A 23,013-nucleotide genomic window follows, 5' to 3' on the forward strand; every position below is an offset into this window, starting at 1 on the left:
CCACCATGCCTTCCCATGCACATGCTTTCTTTGCTTCAGAGTGGTGGCTGTCACAACCCTTCTTGGTATTAATGAAACCAGACTGAACCCAGACTTGTGCTACAATTTCACCCCAAATATCAATGACAAAAGACGCTAGACCTATTCAGAGGGTTAGTTTTAGCTGTAGTTCCTGTCATGAAGCTGGATGTGAACTGAATATGTAAAATATGTGCATAGTAGGGTCTCTGGCCTAAAACCAGAGAAGTGATTGTGTAACATTTCTGGCTGCAGGATTGACAGTAAAAAACCCATCTTTCTTTGAGTACACATAAATTTTGGGTATAACACTATAAATGCTTCCTATACTAGCTGTGGTTACATGCATAACTCATGTTACATTAATAAGGGGATTGATGCTGTCAGGAAGGAAATTGAAAACTGGTGCAAGCAAAGCCTTGGTAAGGAGGTTTGGGCATTTCTCAGGAGAATCTTGTAATTTGACTTTAGAAGTAGTCCCAGTATTTGCTTGGCATGAGAAGACTACTGGAGAAATGTCTCCATGCTTTCTCTTTCAGAGGAAATCTGTCATGTCAGGTACACTGGAAATGCAGCCAGTTTCTCCTTGTATGGGGGTTTATGGAGAAATGGAGGTGTCCAGGCTTCCACCTGCCGAGACTGCAATATTTATGTTTAATAACTGTGACTGGGGAGGGCCTGAGCTGAATCACTGCTGTAATGAGATGCACCTGGGGAGAATGTAGGCAGCTTAGTAAGATTATGTGTTCAGGGAAGACGTGATTTCCTCTATGTTACTCCATGCTAGGGTGCCAGTGATTGGGCTGCAGCAGCCATCTCTGCAGTGAACATGGATGAGGGACCATAGGAAGCGTTTTTCACATCTCTCAGTATAAAGACCAAAAGAATCAAGATTAGTTTGGTAAGGGCAAACTCTCTCTACTTATGTTTATATGTAAAATTTACCTGTTTCTTTAGGGATTGTTATACTGTAAACATCCATACCATTTTAAGAATACATTCCAAAAGAATAACTTAGATGGAAAAGGCTTTAGCGTGTTGCCAGACATCACTTCTCATTGTACAGCACTACTGGTCAGCTGAGGCTCATAGACCTGAAGTTAATCAGGACCAATCTTTCTGGGTGATGGTATGGACTTGAGATTAGCGGTTTTGGTATCTGATGCTAAGAAGATTTTTATGTACGTTGGCCAGTAGATTAGATAAATAAATATTGGTAGTCTAATATATGTAAGTCTGTAGTCTTTGCCTGAAGTAGTTAATTTTATATGCAGTTTCTCTGAAACAGAGGTTTTTGTCACAAATATTTTGTATTTTTTCATCAATAGTATTGCTGAAAGCAGCTGCCAAGTACTAGATTAAGTGCTTTCATCTGAGCAGTTTATTAGCTGAAATGTGCAGATTTATGTTGTCTGCATCCATTTGTGAATTTAGTTTGAACTTGGCAAGTGTTTATGAAAAAGGAAATGACAAACAAAAATATTACGATACTTAATATAAAAATATTTTGACTTTTCATTTTTAACAATGTCTCAACGTTTAATTTATTCTAAAATTGTCTCCTTTCCCACTCAGTGAAAGCACAAGCTTCTTGTTACCAGTAAACCAAAATGTCTTCATGGAACAGTTTAGGTTGGAAAGGGGTCTCTGGAGGTCTGCAGTCCAAATCGCTGCTCAAAACATAGCCAGCTTTTTAAAATTTTCCTTGTTTTCCTTTGTCACTTCAGACCTCCTCCTGTGATTGCAGCTGTTCAAAGGTGATTGATTGGAACTGTTCTTGCATTGACAGTGACTGACTCCTTTGTATATTTGGATGCAGCCTTTCCGGTCTCATGATTTTGTACAGGTCAGAAACCAAGGAGGCCTGAGGGCAGACCTTTCCATTTAATACCACAGCAAATGTGACATTGGCTGAGTTCTTCAGCCATTTTCTGCTTTGAATTTTAAAAAGTCCGCGCAGAACTGTTTCCCAGTTGTTTTCTGGGGGACAATTTTTGTTCCAGTAAAACAAAGACATTTTCAGATTGGCTTGAAGTGATTTTCTTGTCCTTCGTCTGGTGTTGCCAATTTGTTCACTGAACCAAAAATGCCTCTTGTTCTTTGTATTCCTTGAATGCCAAATGTGATTTGTGCTGTGGCAGCAGCTCTGTGGTCCAGTTCTTGGTCTGCATTCATGTTTGTGTATGGTATGAATATTCACCTTAATGTTGCAAGCCAATAAACATGGTATATTATACTCTGTCAGCTAGCATGCTTCAGTGGATAATCAGATGTGGCTTATGGAATTCACAGAAAAGGTGCATTTTCATATCCATTTGTTTATATGCTGAAGGGATATTTCTTTATGTGTTGGTGAGACAGCAGATGTTTTGTGCATAATTTTTGACTATGTGGCTATTGCTTAGTTGAGTATAAATATAAAGTACTAAATTTGCCGATCCAGATGGTTGTCCTAGATTGGTGTTCCAATACAAATAGTCTTTTTATTGTTCTTTGCATGAAACCATGTGCCTGCATTTGACACATCATTAAAAGTCAGCAGTGGTATAAAACTAGAAACTGTTTAGCTTTGTGATGCTAGTGATATTGAATGAGAAATGAGAAATCCTTTAATTCCAACTCATTGCAGCAGTACTTGGCACTTCTTTAACTTTCTACCTACTTGAAATTACTACAGTGATGTAAGTGGTGTTAAAAGTGATCCACTTGCCTGAAGGCTTGTACAGATGGCTTGGTGCAACTTCAGTTAGCTATTTGCTGTTAGGCATGCTTTGCATTTTAGAAATGTTTAGCAACTTTTAAGAAAGGACTTGGGCGCAAATGAAATATGACACATCTATAAACAGTTTCCTTCCTATAAAACTGGAGATGATATACAGTAGTGCTCTGTTATTTATTGAGACTTTGAATTTACGTACCTTTTTTCCTGATTTTCCAGAGCTATGTGCTTTATAGTTCCTGTTCAGCATCTCTGAAAATCAAGCTGCCATTGACTTCATGCAGAGTGAATTTATTAAATGTGAACTGCTATCAATTTGGGATATAACATCAAGTTTTGCAGTGAAAAAGGCTCAGATCTTCACTTAATCTAGCTTTCTTCCATGGAAATTAAAAAAATAGAAGAGGGAAAACAGAGAAACCCTCTCTAGTAATGGGGTATGGGGTATGGAGTGTGGGTTTGGGGTGTGTAGAATGTGATGCAGAGCAGAGCAGCGTAGGGGCCACTGAGGATCCCCGTCGCCCTGCATGGCTGGAGTGTACCACTGCTTGTGAGGGCAGAGCAGGGCGTCAAAGCAAGGCAGCAGTGGGAACACCTTGTGTGGGTTTGCATAACATGCTGTAAAGTGGTCAAAAAAAAAAGGCTTCTGAAGCTTGTTTGGGGTGGTTTGATGGTGCTTAAAGAGCAGCTTGGTGGGCTTGGTTTCAACTTTGTTTCCTTCTCTTCTTTCCCTTTCACCTTTTGGTACAGGCTACATGGGTGCCAGCGGAGATATCAAAATTGTTACTTGTTCTCTAGCCACTGAAGTGCTTTGCTAGCCCATGCCACCAGTAAGGGAATCGGAGAGAATTAGATATTAAGACTGAAGTTATGAGAAGAGCACCCAGATTAGCACTTTTTAAGCATTTTTCTATGTTAAAAGTTCCTTTAACCACTCATTGATAAACCCCAGGCTGTTGACTGGGGAAAGTTTCTTGACCTCAGTTTCATACAGGCCATCCAGCTTCTTCTCAGACTGATGGTTGGAATTGCTGTACTTGACTAAAGCTCCCAAACCAGCTAGAGGAAGGAGTCTGGGAAGCAGTGATCTAAAAATTTCATTACCAATGCAGGTTAAACAGAATAAAAACCACAACAGAATGAAGCCATCCAAATTTGGCCTGTGGTCCTGCAGAGTATTACAGAGTGCTTTCTTTTAGAAGAATGTAGTAGGATCAGACTAATATAACACTTGCAGTGTAAAAACCTGACTCCTTAAGAACCAGTACTTTAAACGTTTGAGAACAGGAGCATTATGAAGTCTAATCCTAATTCTTCAGGCTTAGCTATTACCTTGAATAATCAGTCAGACGCTTACCTCCCCACATAACTAATATGCCCAGGGGTGTGATGAACTAAGTGATGACATTTATTTTTCCTAACTGATTCTGCTGTGGGACTGCACATCTCATTGAATCATCCTAAGGTGTCTTATTCTTATTTAAAAACAAAACAAAAAACACACCACCTCCTTCCAGCAAAAAAACTCTTCTTGAGCAGAGTGCTTACTCCTCGTGAAATTAAGGGAACTGTATAGAACATAAGACTCTTGCCCTGTATGGTAATCTCAATCATCTGTATCTTGGCACTCGGAAGCACCTGGTGCTATGTCCTGGGAGTCCATTTTCCTCGCTGATTGACACTCAAGTCTCTTCTAGTTACAGTGGTGCTTATCTTGCACTGAATCCAGAATCTGTAGATCCACATTTTAAAGAGAACCTGTTAATGTTCTGTTGCTATTATAGGTTTTTAAATAATATATTTGCTGATGATATGGACTAGGTAAGTTGTTAGTGGTGTTACAGCATTTGTTCAGCATAGGATCTGAATGCGTTCTACATATGCATGGATTAATTCTCACAGTGCTCTTGTGAATTATGGAAATTAGAGAAATATTTGTTTGTTCAACGTTGCAGAACACCAGCTGTTCACTGGCTAGAAATAAAGACATCATGACGAAAAATACACAGGGAGAGAGCTGTGTATAATCTACCCATCCATGAAACAACCACTACCTCCTTTCCTAACAGACAACTGGAGAAGGAAATAAATGGGGGGGGGGGGGGGGGGGCATGATTTGTGTTGATTTTTAATGTGTGTTTCCTAAAAGGCAACACAGAAGCAACCTTTTCTCAGAGCAAAAGAATGCCTTTGCAAACTTGTGATGGAAAACTAAGTCTGCTTGTCACTACACTTTCAATTGAAAGTGGAACTGCCAGAGAGGTGTTTGTGTCCAGCTGATGCCATTAATCAGATTCTACTGTTTTTACAACTTAGCCAGAGGCCAACATATACTACTGCTTAATAATCAAAGAACCTTATTGCTAAAATGTCTTCGGAACAACTTGAACTAATATGTAATCCCAATACAGGTAGATTAGTTTGTTTCTAAAGAAGCTTTACAAAGTTGGCTACTGCTACTACTATTCTAAGTATGGTGAATAAGGATCGACAGCCCTTGTAACCAAGATGCCTGATGAACATGCGCAGGTATCAGTTGATGTCAGGAGGTATAAATTCATCACTTCCTTCCTTGTGGTCACTTCATTATTTGTACTCAGATATTGCTGTCAGAGGTCTGATCTTTTGAAAGTGAGCATTAACTTCTCTGTGTGTTGGGCAAGAACAGGAGACCCCAAAATGCTGCTGGTACCTTTCCAGGAATAAGTCTACTTCCTGGTGGGAAGAGATCTGCTGACTTTCTCTTTCCTCTTTCTCTTCATGTGTGTGTCTGGTTTAGGATGATTCTAGCAATGCTAGAATTATATGTTGGTGTTGCATGAAACAGATAGGTTTTGTATGAAGATATACACACGTGACTTGGGAAGTATGTTTGAGAAGAGGGATGACATCGGTTTGGATTGTAGACATTGTTTGTCATTGGGAGCCCTGAGGGCAGAGAAATATGGATATGTTTAAAGCCACAGATGCTTAGCTCTATCATTCTCCCCCCTTCTTCTCCTAGGACTTTTTTTTTTTTTTTTCTTTACACACTTCTTAGCTGACATGAAAGCTGTGACTTTTAAACTGAATTTCAAAGGAGTTCTCAATGTTTGCCTCAGATGTCATCTTTATCTGTAAATCCCCAGCTATCCTTCAGACTGTGCTGCTGATCACTCACATTTCCAGAAGCATGGGCTCCTTCTTTGATAGCTCCTTAAAGCCAAAAAAGGAGTCTGTTGCCTATATGTTTGTGTACCACTTTTCATCCTTCTCACCTGGGTTTCTCAGTTCAGGTGGAAGGAACCAGTGTTCTACCAGCAGATTTGAGATTGGTGGTGTCTGTAAAGCATCTGAGGAGGATTTTCATGAGTGGATATAGATCTTGCTGCTATTTCTCAGATGGGTTTCTGCTAGCAGAGTCCCAGTTCTTTTAGGAGTATGCATTGTGGCTACTGGTGAGAGGTTTTTGGGAAAAGAATGGTTAAGTGGTGTTAAATAAATTATTTGCAGATGGTATTCTTACTAGCTTCTTGGCTGCTGCATGTGTCATAACTTTAAAGTCAGTAGTCAGTGCAGATCTGGCTTCCAAATTTTGATCAGGTTTTATCTATTTTTGCAAAGTTTACTAAAGAGAAAGGAAAGTACTTAGTCAAGTGGCTCCAAACCTTTCCTGTGACACTTCAGGCAATGCAACTTTATCTCCATTTCAGCCTCATAAAATGTGGTCAAAAGAATCCCTCAGCCTTATATTGAGGATGCATTAGCATTGTAGTGTCCTAGAAAAATAGGGAGTTATATAAATGCTAAGATGAAAATGAAAGGCTTAGAAGATAGCAACCCAAAAGAAGGATTTAACTTACAGCTCAAGAAGAAAAAGGGGCATTTGGAGGGATTGTTTTATGTCTCTAGTCCTTGTATAGGTCAGTTCAGTAAAACTGTGCCGTAAAATACTTTTACTGGGTCATAATTGTTATCTAGTATGTAACCTGGAAGTGTCATTACTGAAATGTGGCTTAACTAAAATAAGTAAAATACATACCAGTGCCCTATCGATGAAATATCAGAAAGAATTTCAGTCAGGATAGTATTGCCTGTGTTGCCACTTGGTCACCTGGTTGCCATCTTGTCCTACCCATTCCTATTTAAGGAACAGGAGAACAGTCAGTAACTTCAAAAGGTAACAACAGCTAAGGTCTCTGTTTTATTTCATGTGAAAGACACTTCTTTGAGATAATTAGACTTTTAAATGCCTTTAACGTTAAACACTCCACTATGCACTACTGATTCCTCAGCTATCCAGAAGCATTAGCTTCTAAAGCAAGTAGCTCCTTAAGGAAAATAAAGAGGCTCTTACATGTATGTTCAAGTACCACTTACTTCTTTCCATAGTTTTTCACTTTAGGCAAAGGGAATAAATGTGCATTACCAGTTATGCACAAGCAGTTTACCAGTAACAACTGGAACACAGGGTTTCTACTTACAAGTTTTGGTTGCTGTTTGTATTTGTTAATACTATGATTTATATGCGCAGGAGGTTCTCCCTCCTGGTACACATGGGGTTCTCAGCAGACTTATAAATACTGGCTAATATGCAACGGAGAACTTAAAAACTACTTGGCAGGCACCATAGATCAAAGAAAGAGTGGTGAACTTCAGAATGCAGGTAGCATTGCAAAAAGAGAACTAAACTTCAAAAGCGTTATGTGTTTACAATCCCTGCAGAAGACTGAACTTCTCCTGGGTTTGTAATCATATATATAATTCCCATGATACTGATTGTTATGCTTTTAGAGGGAGGTTGAAGCTAGTTCATGTCACAGTCCTAGCAACCACAAAGATAACTGTGTATATCTGTAGCACCTCAGGCACTCGGATGCCACAGGGGAAGGTACCTTTATTGAGAAAGAAATTTGGGTCCTCTGAATGTGTGATGCTGCTGGTCTTTGCCCTTGGTGTCTGAATAAAGAAGTGTAGGTGGCAGGACTGTCTTCTGTCCTTAAACTGTACAATCAGTGAGGACCATGCAGTGTGTCCTAAACAAGGGGTTTGGGGTTTGTTTGGGGATTTTTTTTGTTTGTTTTTATGTGATATTTAGGTCTGAAACTTCAGAGACCTGGGTTTTTCCACCACCTCAACTCTCTGTTCAACTGTCAAATATGTCTTTGAGAAAAAGGATTTCTTTGCCATTGGGGGGGGACAAAGATGCTATCCTGTTGTTAGAAAGTCATCTCTGATCCTTACCTGAAAGACATGTAAGTGCAATATTCAAATGCCTTACGCACTTCATTGCCACATATCAGCTGATTTGTCTTGCTTTCCGACCTCGCTTTTCAGACTTAGATGAGAAGTAGCTGCTATTATATTTCTTCCTCTTTTCTTTTTTTTTTTTTTTTTTAATGCACAAACCCCTCTACAACAATAATCAGGAAATTCCAAAATTCACATAATCTCTTCCAATGAAGTAAGAGAAGGCTCACCAAGTGAGACGATACACGCTTCACCAGCCTGTTCTAATGTAGTTGCTTACTAACATAAGCAAAGAGCTTTTGGGAATACTTGGTTTAGAGAGTCATATGTTTGATTCACGTTTCTTCTCGTGAGATAAGTAGTTTGTATCTCCTTCAGGCAGTAGCCAGTCAAATTGTTTCATGGCCATTGCATGCATGCCTGCAATGATATGTGCTATGACTCACTCCAGTTATCTGAGCCTCATTTGCAGCAGCTTTTTCTCACTATCATTATAATGAAACCACTTGTTTTGGAGCATTTATGGAAATATTTGAAACACAAAGAGAATCTCCAGTTGTCTCACTGTTGGTAGCCAGTCCACCTATGTTTCAAGTAAGGTACGTTAATGGGGTTAGAGAGAAGCTGCTTGGTTTTGGTACCTGGACATAATTGTTGGTGTAATAGTTGATTTAAAATTCTGTCCAATGGTAAAACTTTTGAGGTTTTTCGTGTTTCTTGAGCCGTAGACTCATTTCTTGGGTGGCAGACTTAATCCATTAAATGATATACTTGAAATAAACAGATACTTGCTAATATGATGGAGAATCTGGGTTGAAGTTCTAGAGTTATTTTATTCATCACTGAGGTCTGGCCATCTTCAGAGCAAAATATACAGCAGGTGAAACTCTGGAAAGCAACACTTTAAGCACTGTAATTCCTTCGTACTTGGGTAAAACCGTCTGACCAGCAGCTTTAGTGAATGTGGTTGTTTCCCTCTAGTGGCTGCTCTCTGTAGTCCCTGTAGTAGAGCCTGATGTGATTGCCATGCTGCCTGGTTTACACTTAATGACTTTCTTGAGCTTTCCTCTCCGAAAATCCAATGTGCATAAATATATCCTTAGGCGAATTGTAGATAAGTCACAATATAGCAGCTCCTGAATTCTTTATACCTATGCTGATTTATTAGGAACAGAAGTATATGGTGTTCTGGCCAATGTGAAGTGTTTCATATGAGAGCCATGTCAAAAACCAAATACAGAGCTAGTCTTACTGAAATCACTTTGAAGTTAATTTAATTAAACTGTTGTAATTCTTCATTTTAAAAGCATGTATCCTTGCTTATTTTTTTCATACTTCCATGTCCTTTTTTGACTTCCCGGCTGGTTGTCAATATGCAATAAAATCCCTTTCCTTAAAAGGAGAAATAGGTCCCTCAATAAAAAAGAGGAACCGTCTATTCATAAAAAAATGAACAATATCTTGAACAGATAATAAAAAACTTAATTTTATTTTTAATCACTGAGAACTTCTCCATTTAGCTTGAAGTTGAAACATTTTGTATGTTTTCAAAGTTAGAATAAAATTTTCTTTGAAAGAACTGAAGCATACACCTGTACCACATATGCAATCAATCTGTCTCCTTTTTTGTTCTTAATCACACATTATATTCACATCAGGTGAAGGGCACATAGGATAATTTCTTCACTAAGTAAGTTTTCTTTTAACAGCCTTACGAAAAGCTGCAGTCATGTTGAATGCTACCTGTATCCATCTTTAATCTTCTTACAGCCATTGGCCAGGATGTCTGTAAATGAAAGCAACAGTCATTCAATATGGTGCTACATAAATTTATAGCAAAAACCAAAAATGCATTTATAGCAAAAGCAGGAACAATTTTATTTTTTGGTAAGGGATTTCTTTTTTCTTTGTGTGTGTGTGTGTGTGTGTGTGTGTGTGTGTGTAAAGGCATTTTAAAATAGATTGTATCCAACTGGGGTATGTTTCTGAAAGAGCTAGTATAGTGGTCTTACTACTTGTTGCTTATTTGCTGAGTTAATTCTATGCACTCAATTAGTTTGGCTGTTGGAGGGGATTCTTCTTTGCACTTGTGAGACTGATTCTGTGGGCATTTAAATCATTTTATGTATGTGCTTTTTTGCTGGACGCATATAAATAATGACATTTGCTTCTAGGTAAGCTGTTGTAAATCATGCTCAATGTTATTGATTTCCCAATGACGCCACTCTGCAAAGGTGCAAACATAACTTTTTTTGTAAGCCCTGCTAAAAACATTTGTTTAAGAGTATACTATGTTTTGTTTAATGTGGGGTAGTACATGGAGATGATCCTGTTCCTTGAGGAAATGGAAAGGTTGGTGCAGGTAAGGTGGTGAGTGAAGATATTGACTATAGGAATAAGCAACTGCTTATTCCTTGTTGGAAACCAATGTTCCTGAAAAGGGGGATTCTAAAACCTGTATATGAGCAAAACAAGTGTGTATGTACGTGAATGCATTGATTTGACGGGGATATCTACATAAATGTCTGCAATGTACTTAGAATCTGGGGTTGCCAGTTGCTTCCTAGCAATTAACAATGCTCCTGGAGTTAAGACAGTGGTTCCTGGTCAAGAAAAAGACCCTTCTAAAACACTTTGTCCATGTTAGTGCTGCCTGGAAAAAAGTAAACATTTACACTACTGACTTATATTTAAGCAAGACCAAAAGGTGTTTAAGGCTTTCAGACCAGTTGCCAGCTCTTCTTTAGAGCCATCCCTGTGTTTTGATAATCACTCTGGCCTTTGTAGGAACTTGCTACTATCAGGAAGCCATAAAAGTGTGTGAATAATTGTCAGGTTTTTGTCCTTGCACACAACTCCACCCTTGTCCCTTGTTCAAACCTGCCTGTAGAAATTGTGACTAAGTATCTTTGGACCTAGAATATATACTGCCTATCTTTTGAAAAGACAATATATGTATAGAAAAACATATTTAATATGGTAACAGCTACATAAAATGTCTGCCATACGACATAACCATGCATAATTATTTAATGTAGGTTACTACATATCTAGTTTGTATATATAAGATGATTATTTCCCAAAGCAGTATTAATATCACTGGGAATGAGAAATAAGAAGGGCATTTTGGTATTGAATGAAAGTAGATGTAGAGCAAAACATTTTTATGTAGTGTCTTTGAGTGATACTATATTAACTACCTAACCTTAATTATTCTCATGAAATTTTTCCAGTTCTGTCCTCTAGCTTTGTAGCCTCACTCCTCTGTACCATATTGTTGGGGCTACAATGAAGAATCCCACTGTGCAGCTGCACTAGTCACATCTGAATGTTCTTTAAAGAATCACTGAATAATGTCTAAATGGGGTAAATCAGTTTCTTGTAAGCTTTGAGAGAATCTGTCCACCTTGTCTCATCATTTGTTCTCATGTTTCACAAATCTGTGTGCACTCTTTTTTCCATAGTGCATCGTAACTTCTCTGGTCATTATGTAAAGGTATAAGTAAAAATAACTAAGTCCTCCTCCCACCCCACCCTAAAAAAGGGTAAAGAACCTTTTCCTTCCCAGCCTGTCTCTGTCTTGAGATGCTAATGGCATTCCTGAGGGATGTTGTCCTGTTTGAGACAGACATAAAGATGCATCTTGCCACTGAAGAAAGCTGAGATGCTAGCTGAGCATTTTAATTGAAAAGAAAAAAAAAAAAAGCAGATAAAACCTTTTTATTGTTACTGAGGGTCTTCTCTAAAAAGCATTAGTATATCACTGTAGAATTATTTATCATTGTAATTGCAATGAGAGAGGAGCTTTTTCCATTCTCATCAATCTGGCAATGTCCTTTCTGCTGCTGTTCTGTAGACTTGAATGTTTGACCTGTTCTGTAATGTTGGATAAGATATGCAGTAATGAAGATAGCCTGGTTTTATGAAGGTTATTTAAATCATAAATGGATCAGATAATGACAGTCTGCATGAAGGGTAAGAGCACAGGTTTTGATCCACCTGAGAGGAACTGCTGAGGGGATTAACCCTCTTTTGCCTTTGCATTTCATAGGAAGGAAATTCTGTGTGTTGTTGACTGCTGAGGAAGGGTAACAGCTGGTGTTTCCAGAGCCGTTGTTTTAACTGCATCCCTCTGACCAGTTGTTTGTTCTAAATGAGTGAATTCTTGAGGGCCAGATGGAAAACAACTTGGCATTTTTAGAAGGCATGAACTGCTTTTTGATTCTTTCTACTTTGGCATGTCTAGTCTTGGCATTTTTATATAGTCTATTTGGGCCAAGCTATTAAATAGCAGCAGTGCACCTTTGATATAGAGGTGATGATTGGGACATCCTGGGCAGATTGGATTTAGTTCTTCTGTGTTTAAAGGGTTACTAATTGGTATCTGAACAAGATACACACAAGTTTTGAGTAGATGTCAAAGGACTCATGGGGACATGAGGAAGAGTCACTGCAGCTGAATTAAGTAATATTAGTTCGAGAAGCCTGGACTGCAGTTGAACTATGTCCAGAATATGGGGATGCCTGAGAGATACTTTTGCTTCTGTTTAATAGTGTTTGCCACTGCAAAGCACCAAAGGAATATGCACTAGTCTGCCTTATTTGAGTTTGAAAATGAGAGGTAGTGATAAATTTTATATGATTTATACAGTTCCTTAGAGGGCATTAAGAAGTGGACTAGAATGACCAAGAAGGCTAAAAACACCAACAGAGGTGATGCTCTAGCAGCTTTACTATTAAGTTATTTCTACACTAGAAACTTTCTTATTTTTTCCTGTTAGGCTATCTTTTGTCACGCATAAAAAATAAATAAATTGCAGAAATTACCTAATGCCCAAGTGCCATCTCATCAAAAGTATTACAAATAGAAAGTGCTTCTAAGCATCCAGCGCATAGCATTGCTGCAGGAATCTTTCATCATAAAAGACTGTTGCAGAAAGGGAAGATATAAGTCTTTTGACGTTTTTTCTCTGTCCAGTGAATCTTTTCCTTTGATTTCCCCTACATCTGCATTATTCTAGTTGAAGAGTGATGTAGGTGCTGATAGCTTGAGAGGAAAAAATAAACCCCAAAACACAAAAACAAACCCATACTCACAAAATTACAAAAACACACCAGCCTTAGTTTAAACACCTGGTTCTGAGTGTTTAGCTGTAAGACCACAGGAATGCCTTACTGGGTGGGTAGGAGACAGTACTTAGGGAAAGTATTATCCTTCTGCTACATGTTGCCCACTTTCTGTTTTCCTTATCCCCTACAACTGTTGGATTAGGAATCTTAGAATCATAGAATCATAGAATAGTTAGGGTTGGAAAGGACCTTAAGATCATCAAGTTCCAACCCCCCTGCCATGGGCAGGGACACCTCGCTCTAAACCATATCACCCAAGGCCTCGTCCAACCTGGCCTTGAACACTGCCAGGGATGGAGCATTCACAACCTCCCTGGGCAACCCATTCCAGTGCCTCACCACCCTAACAGGAAAAAATTTCCTCCTTATATCCAATCTAAACTTCCCCTGTTTAAGTTTTAACCCATTACCCCTTGTCCTATCACTACAGTCCCTAATGAAGAGTCCATCCCCAGCATCCCTATAGGCCCCCTTCAGATACTGGAAGGCTGCTATGAGGTCTCCACACAGCCTTCTCCAGGCTGAACAGCCCCAACTTTCTCAGCCTGTCTTCATATGGGAGGTGCTCCAGTCCCCTGATCATCCTCGTGGCCCTCCTCTGGACTTGTTCCAACAGTTCCATGTCCTTTTTATGTTGAGGACACCAGAACTGCACACAATACTCCAAGTGAGGTCTCACGAGAGCAGAAAAAGGCAGGATCACCTCCTTCGACCTGCTGGTCACGCTCCTTTTGATGCAGCCCAGGATATGGTTGGCTTTCTGGGCTGCAAGCGCACACTGCTGGCTCATGTTCATTTTCTCATTGACCAGCACCCCCAAGTCCTTCTCCACAGGGCTGCTCTGAATCTCTTCTCTGCCCAGCCTGTAGCTGTGCCTGGGATTGCCCCGACCCAGGTGTAGGACCTTGCACTTGGCATGGTTAACCTTCATGAGGTTGGCGTCAGCCCACCTCACAAGCATGTCAAGGTCCTTCTGGATGGCATTCCTTCCCTCCAGTGTATCAACCAAACCACACAGCTTGGTGTCATCGGCAAACTTGCTGAGGGTGCACTCAATCCCACTGTCCATGTCACCAACAAAGATGTTAAACAACACCGGTCCCAACACCAATCCCTGAGGGACACCACTCGTTACTGGTCTCCAATCAGACATTGAGTCATTGACCACAACCCTTTGTGTGTGGCCATCCAGCCAGTTCTTTATCCACCGAGTGGTCCATTCATCAAATTGATGTCTCTCCAATTTAGAGACAAGAATATCATGTGGGACAGTGTCGAATGCTTTACACAAATCCAGGTAGATGACATCAACTGCTCTACCGCTGTCCATCAGTTCTGTAGCCCCATCATAAAAGGCCACCATATTGGTCAGGCAGGATTTCCCCTTAATGAAGCCATGCTGGCTGTCACCAAGCACCTTGTTATTTTTCATGTGCCTTAGCATGCCTTTCAGGAGAATCTGCTCCAAGATTTTGCCAGGCACAGAGGTGAGACTGACTGGTCTGTAATCCCCTGTGTCATCCATTTTGCCCTTCTTGAAAATGGAGGTTATATTTCCCTTTTTCCAGTTGTCGGGAACTTCACCTGACTGCCATGATTTTTCAAATATGATGGCCAGCGGCTTAGCAACTTCATTTGCCAGCTCCTTCAGGACCCGTGGATGGATTTCTCAGGACCCATGGACTTGTGCACGTTCAGATTTTCAAGATGGTCTTGAACCAATTCCTCTCCTACAAGTCTGCCTTCCAAGACTTGGGTGGTGCGGTCAGAGCCTTTGCTAGAGAAGACCAGGGCAAAGAAGTCATTCAGAACCTCAGCCTTCTCCAAATCCTGTTTAGCTAGTTCACCTGAGAACTCCCTGAGGGGGCCTGCATTCTCCCTAATCTGTTTTTTATTTGCTATGTACCTGTAGAATCCCTTCCTGTTATCCTTAATATCCCTAGCCAAGTTTAATTCTAACTGGGCCTTAGCTTTCCTAACCTGGTCCCTAGCTTCCCGGACAACATCCCTGTATTCTTCCCAGGCCGCCTGTCCTTGCTTTCACTTTCTATAAAACTCTTTTTTCATTTGAATTTTCCTCAGGAGCTCCTTATCCATCCAAGGAGGTCTCCTGGCCCTCCTGCTGCACTTCCTTCTGGTTGGGATGCAACACTCCTGAGCTTGTAGCAGGTGATCCTTGAAGACCAACCAAGAGTCTTGGCCCCCCCTGCCCTCTAGGGCTATATCCCATGGAACCTTACTAAGCAGGTTCCTGAAGTGGCCAAAGTTGCTCTTTTGAAGTCTAGGGCAGTGAGCTTACTGCACACTCTTCTCACTGTCCTAAGGATCTCAAATTCAACCATCTTGTCGTCGCTGCATCCAAGGCTGCCCTGCAGTGCCACATTTCCAACGAGCCCTTCCCCGTTGGTGAGCACAAGGTCAAGCATGGCACCTCTCCTTGTAGGTTCCTCTGTTACTTGCAGACGGAAGTTGTCTTCCACACAATCAAGGAACCTCCTGGATTGCTTGTGCCGGGCCATACTGTCATTCCAACAGATGTCAGGGTGGTTGAAGTCACCCATGAGAACGAGGGCCTGTGAGCGTGAGGCTTTTCCTATCTGCCTATCGAGTGCTTCATCCGCAGATTCCTCTTGTTCAGCCGGTCTGTAACAGATCCCCACAGTAATGTCTCCCATCGCTGTTTTCCCTTTAACCCTGACCCACAAACTCTCTGTTAACTGCTCACCTGTCCCCAGACAGAGTTCCATACTCTCCAGCCTATCCCTAACATAAAGGGCAACTCCCCCTCTGCGCCTGCCAGGCCTGTCTTTTCTAAAGAGTCTGTAATCTTCCATTCCAACACTCCAGTCATAGGAGACATCCCACCATGTTTCTGTGATGCCTATTATACCCCCGTAGACGAGCACACATCTCTAATTCCTCTTGTTTGTTCCCCATGCTACAGGCATTTGTATAGGGGCACCTGAGCCAAGCTCCAAATGAAGCCGGCTCATTGGCTGGAGCAGCCGGAATATCTCTGCATTGCTCTGAGCATTTAGGATAGGTGCTGGCAACTGACTGGGTGTGTTGGGATGGAATGATGCCCCCCTCCCCCAACACATTTAGTTTAAAGCCCCCTTGACCAGTCTGGCAAGCCTCCTACCAAAACTGCTCTTCCCCTAAGACCAGCTCCACCAGCCCCCGCTAGACCTGGCCTACAAACTTGGGTCCCATGTTCAGGAAACCCAAACCCCTGACTGTGACACCAACCTTTTAACCATTTATTAACCTGGCTAATCCTCCTAGCTTTTTTTAGGTCCTCCCCTGTATCCTGGAGAATAGACGAAAAGACTATCTGAGCTCCAGAGCCCTTAACCACCTGTCCCAGGGCTCTGTAGTCCTTCTTTATGTTCCCCAGGCTACTACTATCTATATCCCTAGCACCCACATGTATCACCAGAAGTGGGTAATAGTCAGTGGGACTTACCAGAGCAGGCAGCCTCCCTGCCACATCCCTGATCCGTGCCCCTGGTAGGCAACACACCTCCCTTGAGACTGGGTCAGGCTGACAGACGAGTGCCTCTGTCCCTTTCAAAGTAGACTCCCCTACTGCTACAACCTGCTGCTTTTTCCTGGCAGCACCAGTAAGAGATCTTCTTTACTAGTGCATCAGCTGGCTGTTTCTGGCACAAGTGAGTTTCCTCATGAACCCCCTGTAGGACAGTAAAGCGGTTCTGCGTGGGGGCAACAGGTTTAGGAGGAAGCCCCTTGCTTTTAATTGTCCTTTTCCTCCTTTTTTTTTTTTTTTTTTCCTCACCAATTCCCAGCTTTTAGGGTTAACAACCTCCTTCTTTCCTCCATGAGCTAGAGGGGAAGCTTGAGGACTCTGCAGTTTGGGCCAGGAGCAAGCATTCCTGCTTCCTCTCAGCTACCCTGACATCTTTCAGCCCATTAATAGCATCCTGCAGCTCAGCCACCTGCTGCAGGAGAGCCTCCACCAGGGAGCACCGAGTGCAGCCCTGCCCACTGTGCACCTTTCCCTCACCAGACCAGTGCAGGCACTCTCTACGCTCCGAGCTCAGCACTGCAGCCTCCGCTCTCATCGGCTCTGTCTGAGTGCCTACGCTGGCCGATGCCGGGGCAGCCAGAGCAGAACTCCCAGACCAGGCCCTTATCATGCGACGGGTGCTCACCATCCCGCTCGCCTGCCCGCGCTAACGGCCGCGCAAGCTGCCTCGCCGCCCTCTGGTGGCCCGCGCTCCCTGGGGCAGGTTTTTACCCAGTCAGGGCTGGCACCGTTCCTCCTGCCCCCCACCCCCACCCCCCCGTGAGTCCCTGCTCGCATCAGCTGAGCAGCCGGCTCCTGGGCAGCGCCTGTCGAGGACTTGAGGCCCCCTCGGTGGCTCTGCTCTTGTCGCTCTGAGTTGAGGCTCCTGGACGCTGATCTCCCCCCGCTCTGGCGTTGAAGGCGTCCCCGCTCGAGCTGCTCACCTCAGCAACTGACCCAAAGAAAAAAAAAGAAAAAGCAGCCGCTTAGCAACGGCTGCGGATACGCGCCTGTCCCGTCCACCCGCGCCGGGCGTGCGCGCTCCCGCCCCTCCGCGCGGCGTGCGAGCCTCCGCCCCCCTCACCCCCCCTCTTCAACACATATTTAAAAGATCTGATCAAACATTAATGTGTACATAATACCAGCACATATAGTAATCGTGATCAGTGAACTGAAGTTTGTCGTCCAGATGCAGGAGTTCCTGGAACCACTCAGAATTCAGTGGGAAGTTACCTAGGGAGCAGCAATTCATTTGCACACTGTCAGCTGGAAAATAGAGGCACAATTTTGCTGCTTTTCAGATCAACCCACCTGCTGCATAGATATCTTGAAAGCATTTGAAAACAGTTAAATAGAGTAAAATAACATTTGGTTAACACTTTTTTTTTTTTTTTTTAAATTCATGTATCTTTGGTTTGAAAATCTTACCCACATGCTCTTGAGCGTGCTCATGTATTAAATTTTGTATGTAGTGTTACTTGGGTAGCAGTACCAAAAGAAGCTAGTTCCCCGTGGATATAAAACAGAGGTCTGAGAGAGAGCAAAAGTATTAAAAACTCTTTAATTTTTATTTTTTTTTTCTGATCAAATATTAAATTGGCTGGTCAAGAATGGACTTAAATAAAATGGTTTGCATCTGCAGTGCTTGTTTTTCAAGGTTATTAGCCTAAACTATTGACCAGTTACCTTTAAACAGGAATCTCATTTGTAGACAACCTATTCATTTGGAAAAAGAAGTTGAAATGCTGAAATTTTTTACTTGTTAATTTGTGAACTGGTTAAGTTACATTTTCTGAGGATCTAGTTGCATAACTTCTGTTGGTGTCACAGTTTTGTTTAAAAAATGTTACAGTGGGCATCAAGATAGCAGTGACAACCCAAGCCACCTCGATGTGGCTAACTCCTATTTTGTCAGGCTAGGGTTGAAAAGTGGGAACCAAAAACCCAGCAACTGCTGGCATTATAGAAAACATACTGGTCCAAATGAACTCCTTTATCTTCCTACCTGGGAAGTGGCTGTGTGGAACTATTGTAGCTGGTGCAGTATATTTTGATGTAGGCAATAATTTCACTGGCCATTCAGAGACATCATATTCTAACGTGCTGGGATGCACTCACTGATGTAAATTTAGCATAACTTTCCTGGATTCTATTTAATAGAGTTTTGCTTGTTTGGCTCCAAAGAACTTAAGCTTTTTTGTCGTGATCTGGCTACCTTGTACATCTGGATTTATGTTCATGGTACAGTGTGACTTCAGAACATGGGTGAGGAACTGCAAAGGTTATGGGTTTCTCCTGTTAAGAACATATTCTTTGTAATTGCAATATATTACTCCCTATTCTTTTAATCCATGAACAACTTTTATTTTTTGTGTCATTGTAGAAAAACATTTTTTTTCTTCTTGCTCTGTAATAAAATTGGTTAGCAATGGGCTTTGTTTGAAGGGGTATTAAACTTGTTTTTTGTTAACATGAACTCCATGATCCTCCAAAGAGAATAAAAGAATTTATTTTGCTTTGGTCTCCTTCCATAGGATTCCCTTACTACACCTGTTATATCCTAGCTGAGTGAGACACCACCTTCTTTGCCCATGTCCCACCCTCCGTAAGAAGCGGTTAAGGTGATGTTGCTAATTAGGCAGTGTGTATACTGTGGGCTATGTAAAGTCCCTGGACATTTTTCCTACCCAGTCCTTCACTTCCGTCTCACTCTGGAATATGCTACTCTTAACTTGCTAGTCCACACCATGACACGGATTGGGGTAGGTGCAGAGTTTCATTTGAAGACACGTACATTTTATTCTGTGTTATGTAACCAGTAAAAACCAGTCAAAATAGATGCTGTTCTTGGGCTATCTGAATCAAAACATTAATTTGCTTGTGTGGAAAAAGAAAAGAGAAATAACTGGCATGTCTGATACTAGTGAAACTGATACTAGTTTAACCTCAGTGCAGTATACAGAGCTGTAGCAGAGCCCCCTTGTCTCTGTCCTGTCTACAATGTCTTGCGTTTTCTTTCTTGGGTTCCCCTTTTGCCAGTTTGGGCAATGGGCCCAGACCCAATGTGCAGCAAGTTCTACTGTCCCCATTCTACATTCCTCTGATACATCTCTGTCAAAAAACACCCTAGTACTGTACTGAAATGAGCATAGATGCTTTTAATTTAGCACACACCATCATTCAATTTCACTTACCATTTGACGTGAGTGAAGTGGTCCAGTCCTATAATCTGAACAATTAATGCTTTAAGTAATTGCCTGTCAGCTGTGATGGGTAAGCAGCAACACTGAGCAAATATGGGTAGCGCTATTCTGTTTTTCCAGGAGCATTGTTTGCAAGGGCAACTGTGTTTTTACCTTTTGGAGAAAGGCTTCTCTTTCCCTTTTGGCATGTAAGTCAGTGGGTAAAGTAAGCCAGTCTGCTTTGCTAAAGAACCTTAGAGCAATCAGCCAGGTTGGTGATTGGTTATCTTTTCTGTGGTTTAAATTCTTTTTTTTTTTCTTTTTTTTTTTTAATTACTGGGGTTTTTTTGGGAGGTAGGGTTTGAGGATTTATGGGAGGGAGTAGTTGTTTTGTTGTTCTGATTTTGGGTGAGGTTTTGTTTTTTGTTTTTTTTTTTGAGACTGAAAGACTGAAACCAATCTGGTGTTTGGTACCTCAGTGTTGAGGCTGCAATATGATTAACTTCAAAAACAGCCCCGAGCACCCTGGGGCTGTTGTAAATCTGGAGTCATAGGAGAGCAAAATTCTGTAATGCCTCCACTCTAGAGACATTTCAGTCACCAGCTTGTTTTTCTAATACTGTAGTGCCCTGTACAATGGGTGTTTAGAAATGAGTACCATAGCACAAGAGAGATTTCTACCCTTGTTTCAAATGCATGTGACCTTTGGAGTCTGTGGAGGAAAGCACTTCACAGAGTGGAAGGATCTGTGACCCTGACTCTCTCTGGGCTTGGAAGGTGTATGTGTGAGGGTTGGTTACAGGTACACCTACACAATCTATTACACTATAGGACACCAGGTTGATTTTGGTGACTTTTCCCATTGAGTAAATACTAAACTAATTGCGGGTCTGGCTTTAACTGTCATGCCTATCACCATCCTCAGGCAAGGGACCTGAAACTCTTTATGCTGGGCAGAAGCTCAATGACAACGAGTGGCACACTGTCCGGGTAGTTCGACGAGGAAAAAGCCTCAAGCTGATGGTGGATGATGATGTTGCTGAGGGTAAGTGTGATGTGTTTTTTGGTTGTTATTTTTGTATCTCTGTTCCCAGTCTCTTTTATGCTGTTAGACCCATTCTGTCTATTCTTGTGTGTATTTCTCCTTCCCCCTGCCTCTCTTCCTCTACTTCTTGTATATTTAGTAATACTATGTTAAAAACTAATGTTCTGAGAGGCTAGTTGTTCTTTGCCAGCACCCAAAATCTCTGTGACAACACCACGAAATACAGGATTAGGGGACAAGAGGAACTTGCACATTCCCAAGAATGCAGAGGAGCTAAGCAGTGTTCTTTCTTGTGCCAGACTTTTGGTGTATGCTGTGAGTATACCTTGCTCCTGAGCTGCAAATGTGATGCTTTTAGTGCTGTAGAATCAAAAACAAGGCTCTCTAAACCATTCCTGTGGACCAAGCCTTCCTTGATGATGACCCTGCATTTGGTAGATGTTTGTTTGTTTTCTTCCCAAGTTCATGACTCAGAGCCATAGAGAAGAAAAATCATATCAAATAGAGCAGTTTGTTCCCAACTTTGTGTTAGGAGTTAGGGAGGCCCCTGACTCGTACAGAGTGTGGCAGTCCTTGTTTTCTTGGTTTTGTTTTTGTTGGGGTTTTTTTGTTTTGTTTTGTTTGGGGTTTTTCGTTTGGGTTTTTTTTTCCAGCTTTTTGAGCACCTGCTTCCTTTTGTAAAGAAATGTAGTTGAAGGAGTGAAGAAAAGATCAATCACTCAGGAAAGCTGCTTTCTCACAGGTTATGAGATTTGAACTGAAATGATCAAGGTACTTCAGAGTGGTCTCTTTTTAATCTCAAAATTTTAGAGGTGATACTTTGCTGGTCTGTTTCCCCATAGCTGCAAGAGCCAGGAAGTTATTTTTCTCTTTCTGAGGGTCTGTAGTTCTCATAGCTGTATATAACTGTAGGAAATGAGTTTTTAAGGAAAACACAAGCAGTCTGAAGGCTGATAATAGAATCACAAAGAATAACCCTGGATGCCACACTGATGCAAATATGTTCGTTTAGTTGTGACCCAAATGCTGACATTCTGTCTTCTGAGCAGCTTCTCAGAAGGCAACTAGAAGTAACAGCTGCCATAGAGAGTGCCTGAATACTATATCCTATTATGTAAATTTTATTTAAGAGAGAACTTTATGAATTAGTGAAAAATGCTGGTAAAGGCTTCATGCCAATTACTTCTGCATTTAAGAACAATTCTTTTGGATGTGCTTTTTTTGCAAGCACCATGAGGTGGCACTCAATCCCCTTTGAAGCCTTCTGTTTTTGAGTTCTCTTTTTCATGGAATGGAGTTTATAAATAATAATGATACAATCCTATACTAAAATAGGATGCGCATATGTACATGTATATGAATTACATAATTAAAGATGCATTACAGCTAAAAATATCTGTTACAAGAATGTCATCATGACAAAGTCAAAAGTCAGAAAAGCCAGATTTAAGACTTTCTGTGCAATCTGAATACTGCTTCCTTGGGTAGATGATATAGTCTTCAACGATGTGGTCACATAGATTTTTCCACAGGATTCTTGCTGTCTTAGGCATAGACCAGAAGTCTAAATTAGGCCCCCAGTAAAAATAAACAGCCTATTTGAGTGCCACCTTCTTTCTTATTGCTTGTTTAGAGCAATGCATGGCAGCTACATTCTGCTTGAATTATAAAGCTGTTAGGTTTTTTTTTTCTTGTTATTGTTTTGGTGGGGCTTTTTTGTTGTTTTTTTTTTTTTTTGTGGTTTTTTTTTTTCTAATTTATTTGTTTGTGTGTTGTGTGCTACTGGTGAGTGTGTTTATACAGAGCTAAGAAGCTGTAACTGAATTTATTCCTATGTCTGTGTTATATGAATTGAACAGACATCTTTTTAATATTTTACAGGTTTAGAAACAAGGCACCAGATTAAAGCTGGATGTATTTTGTGCCAGTTTGGCATGGTTTTTCAGTCATTTGCATGCACAAATATTCAGAGTGTCTGTAAATTGGATCCTGTAAATTAGATCAACCCTGCTTCTTGGAGAATTGGGTTTAGACAATTAATGACCACCTATGAAATTTTTTTAATGAAGTGACTGGCTTGGCTTCCTGCAGGACATCTAAGGAAGAGACAGAATCCAATTCCCCTGGACAGCATTTTGCTGCTGAATCACAAAACCCTCCTGCC

The 23,013-nt window shown here is 41.3% G+C and overlaps 1 protein-coding gene across 27 annotated transcripts in view; it reads left to right on the forward strand.

The window, feature by feature from the left end:
* The window catches only part of NRXN3 (neurexin 3), a 1,029,877-nt gene that overhangs the window by 436,464 nt on the left and 570,400 nt on the right, over positions 1 to 23,013 (forward strand). For all 27 annotated transcript variants that reach the window (XR_009727556.1, XR_009727557.1, XM_061367479.1 and 24 more), the window contains one exon: positions 20,730 to 20,849. Coding sequence is in view for 25 of the 27 variants with exons in the window: in XM_061367479.1 (XP_061223463.1) it covers positions 20,730 to 20,849 (120 nt within the window). In the remaining 2 variants the exon portion in view is untranslated. The remainder of the gene's footprint in view (positions 1 to 20,729; positions 20,850 to 23,013) is intronic.

The sequence above is a fragment of the Neopsephotus bourkii genome, unplaced genomic scaffold (genome assembly GCF_033783945.1).
Source record: "Neopsephotus bourkii isolate Nb327-2 ecotype Australia unplaced genomic scaffold, CSIRO-AGI_Nbou_v1 NB_1376, whole genome shotgun sequence".
Lineage (NCBI taxonomy): Eukaryota > Metazoa > Chordata > Aves > Psittaciformes > Psittacidae > Neopsephotus > Neopsephotus bourkii.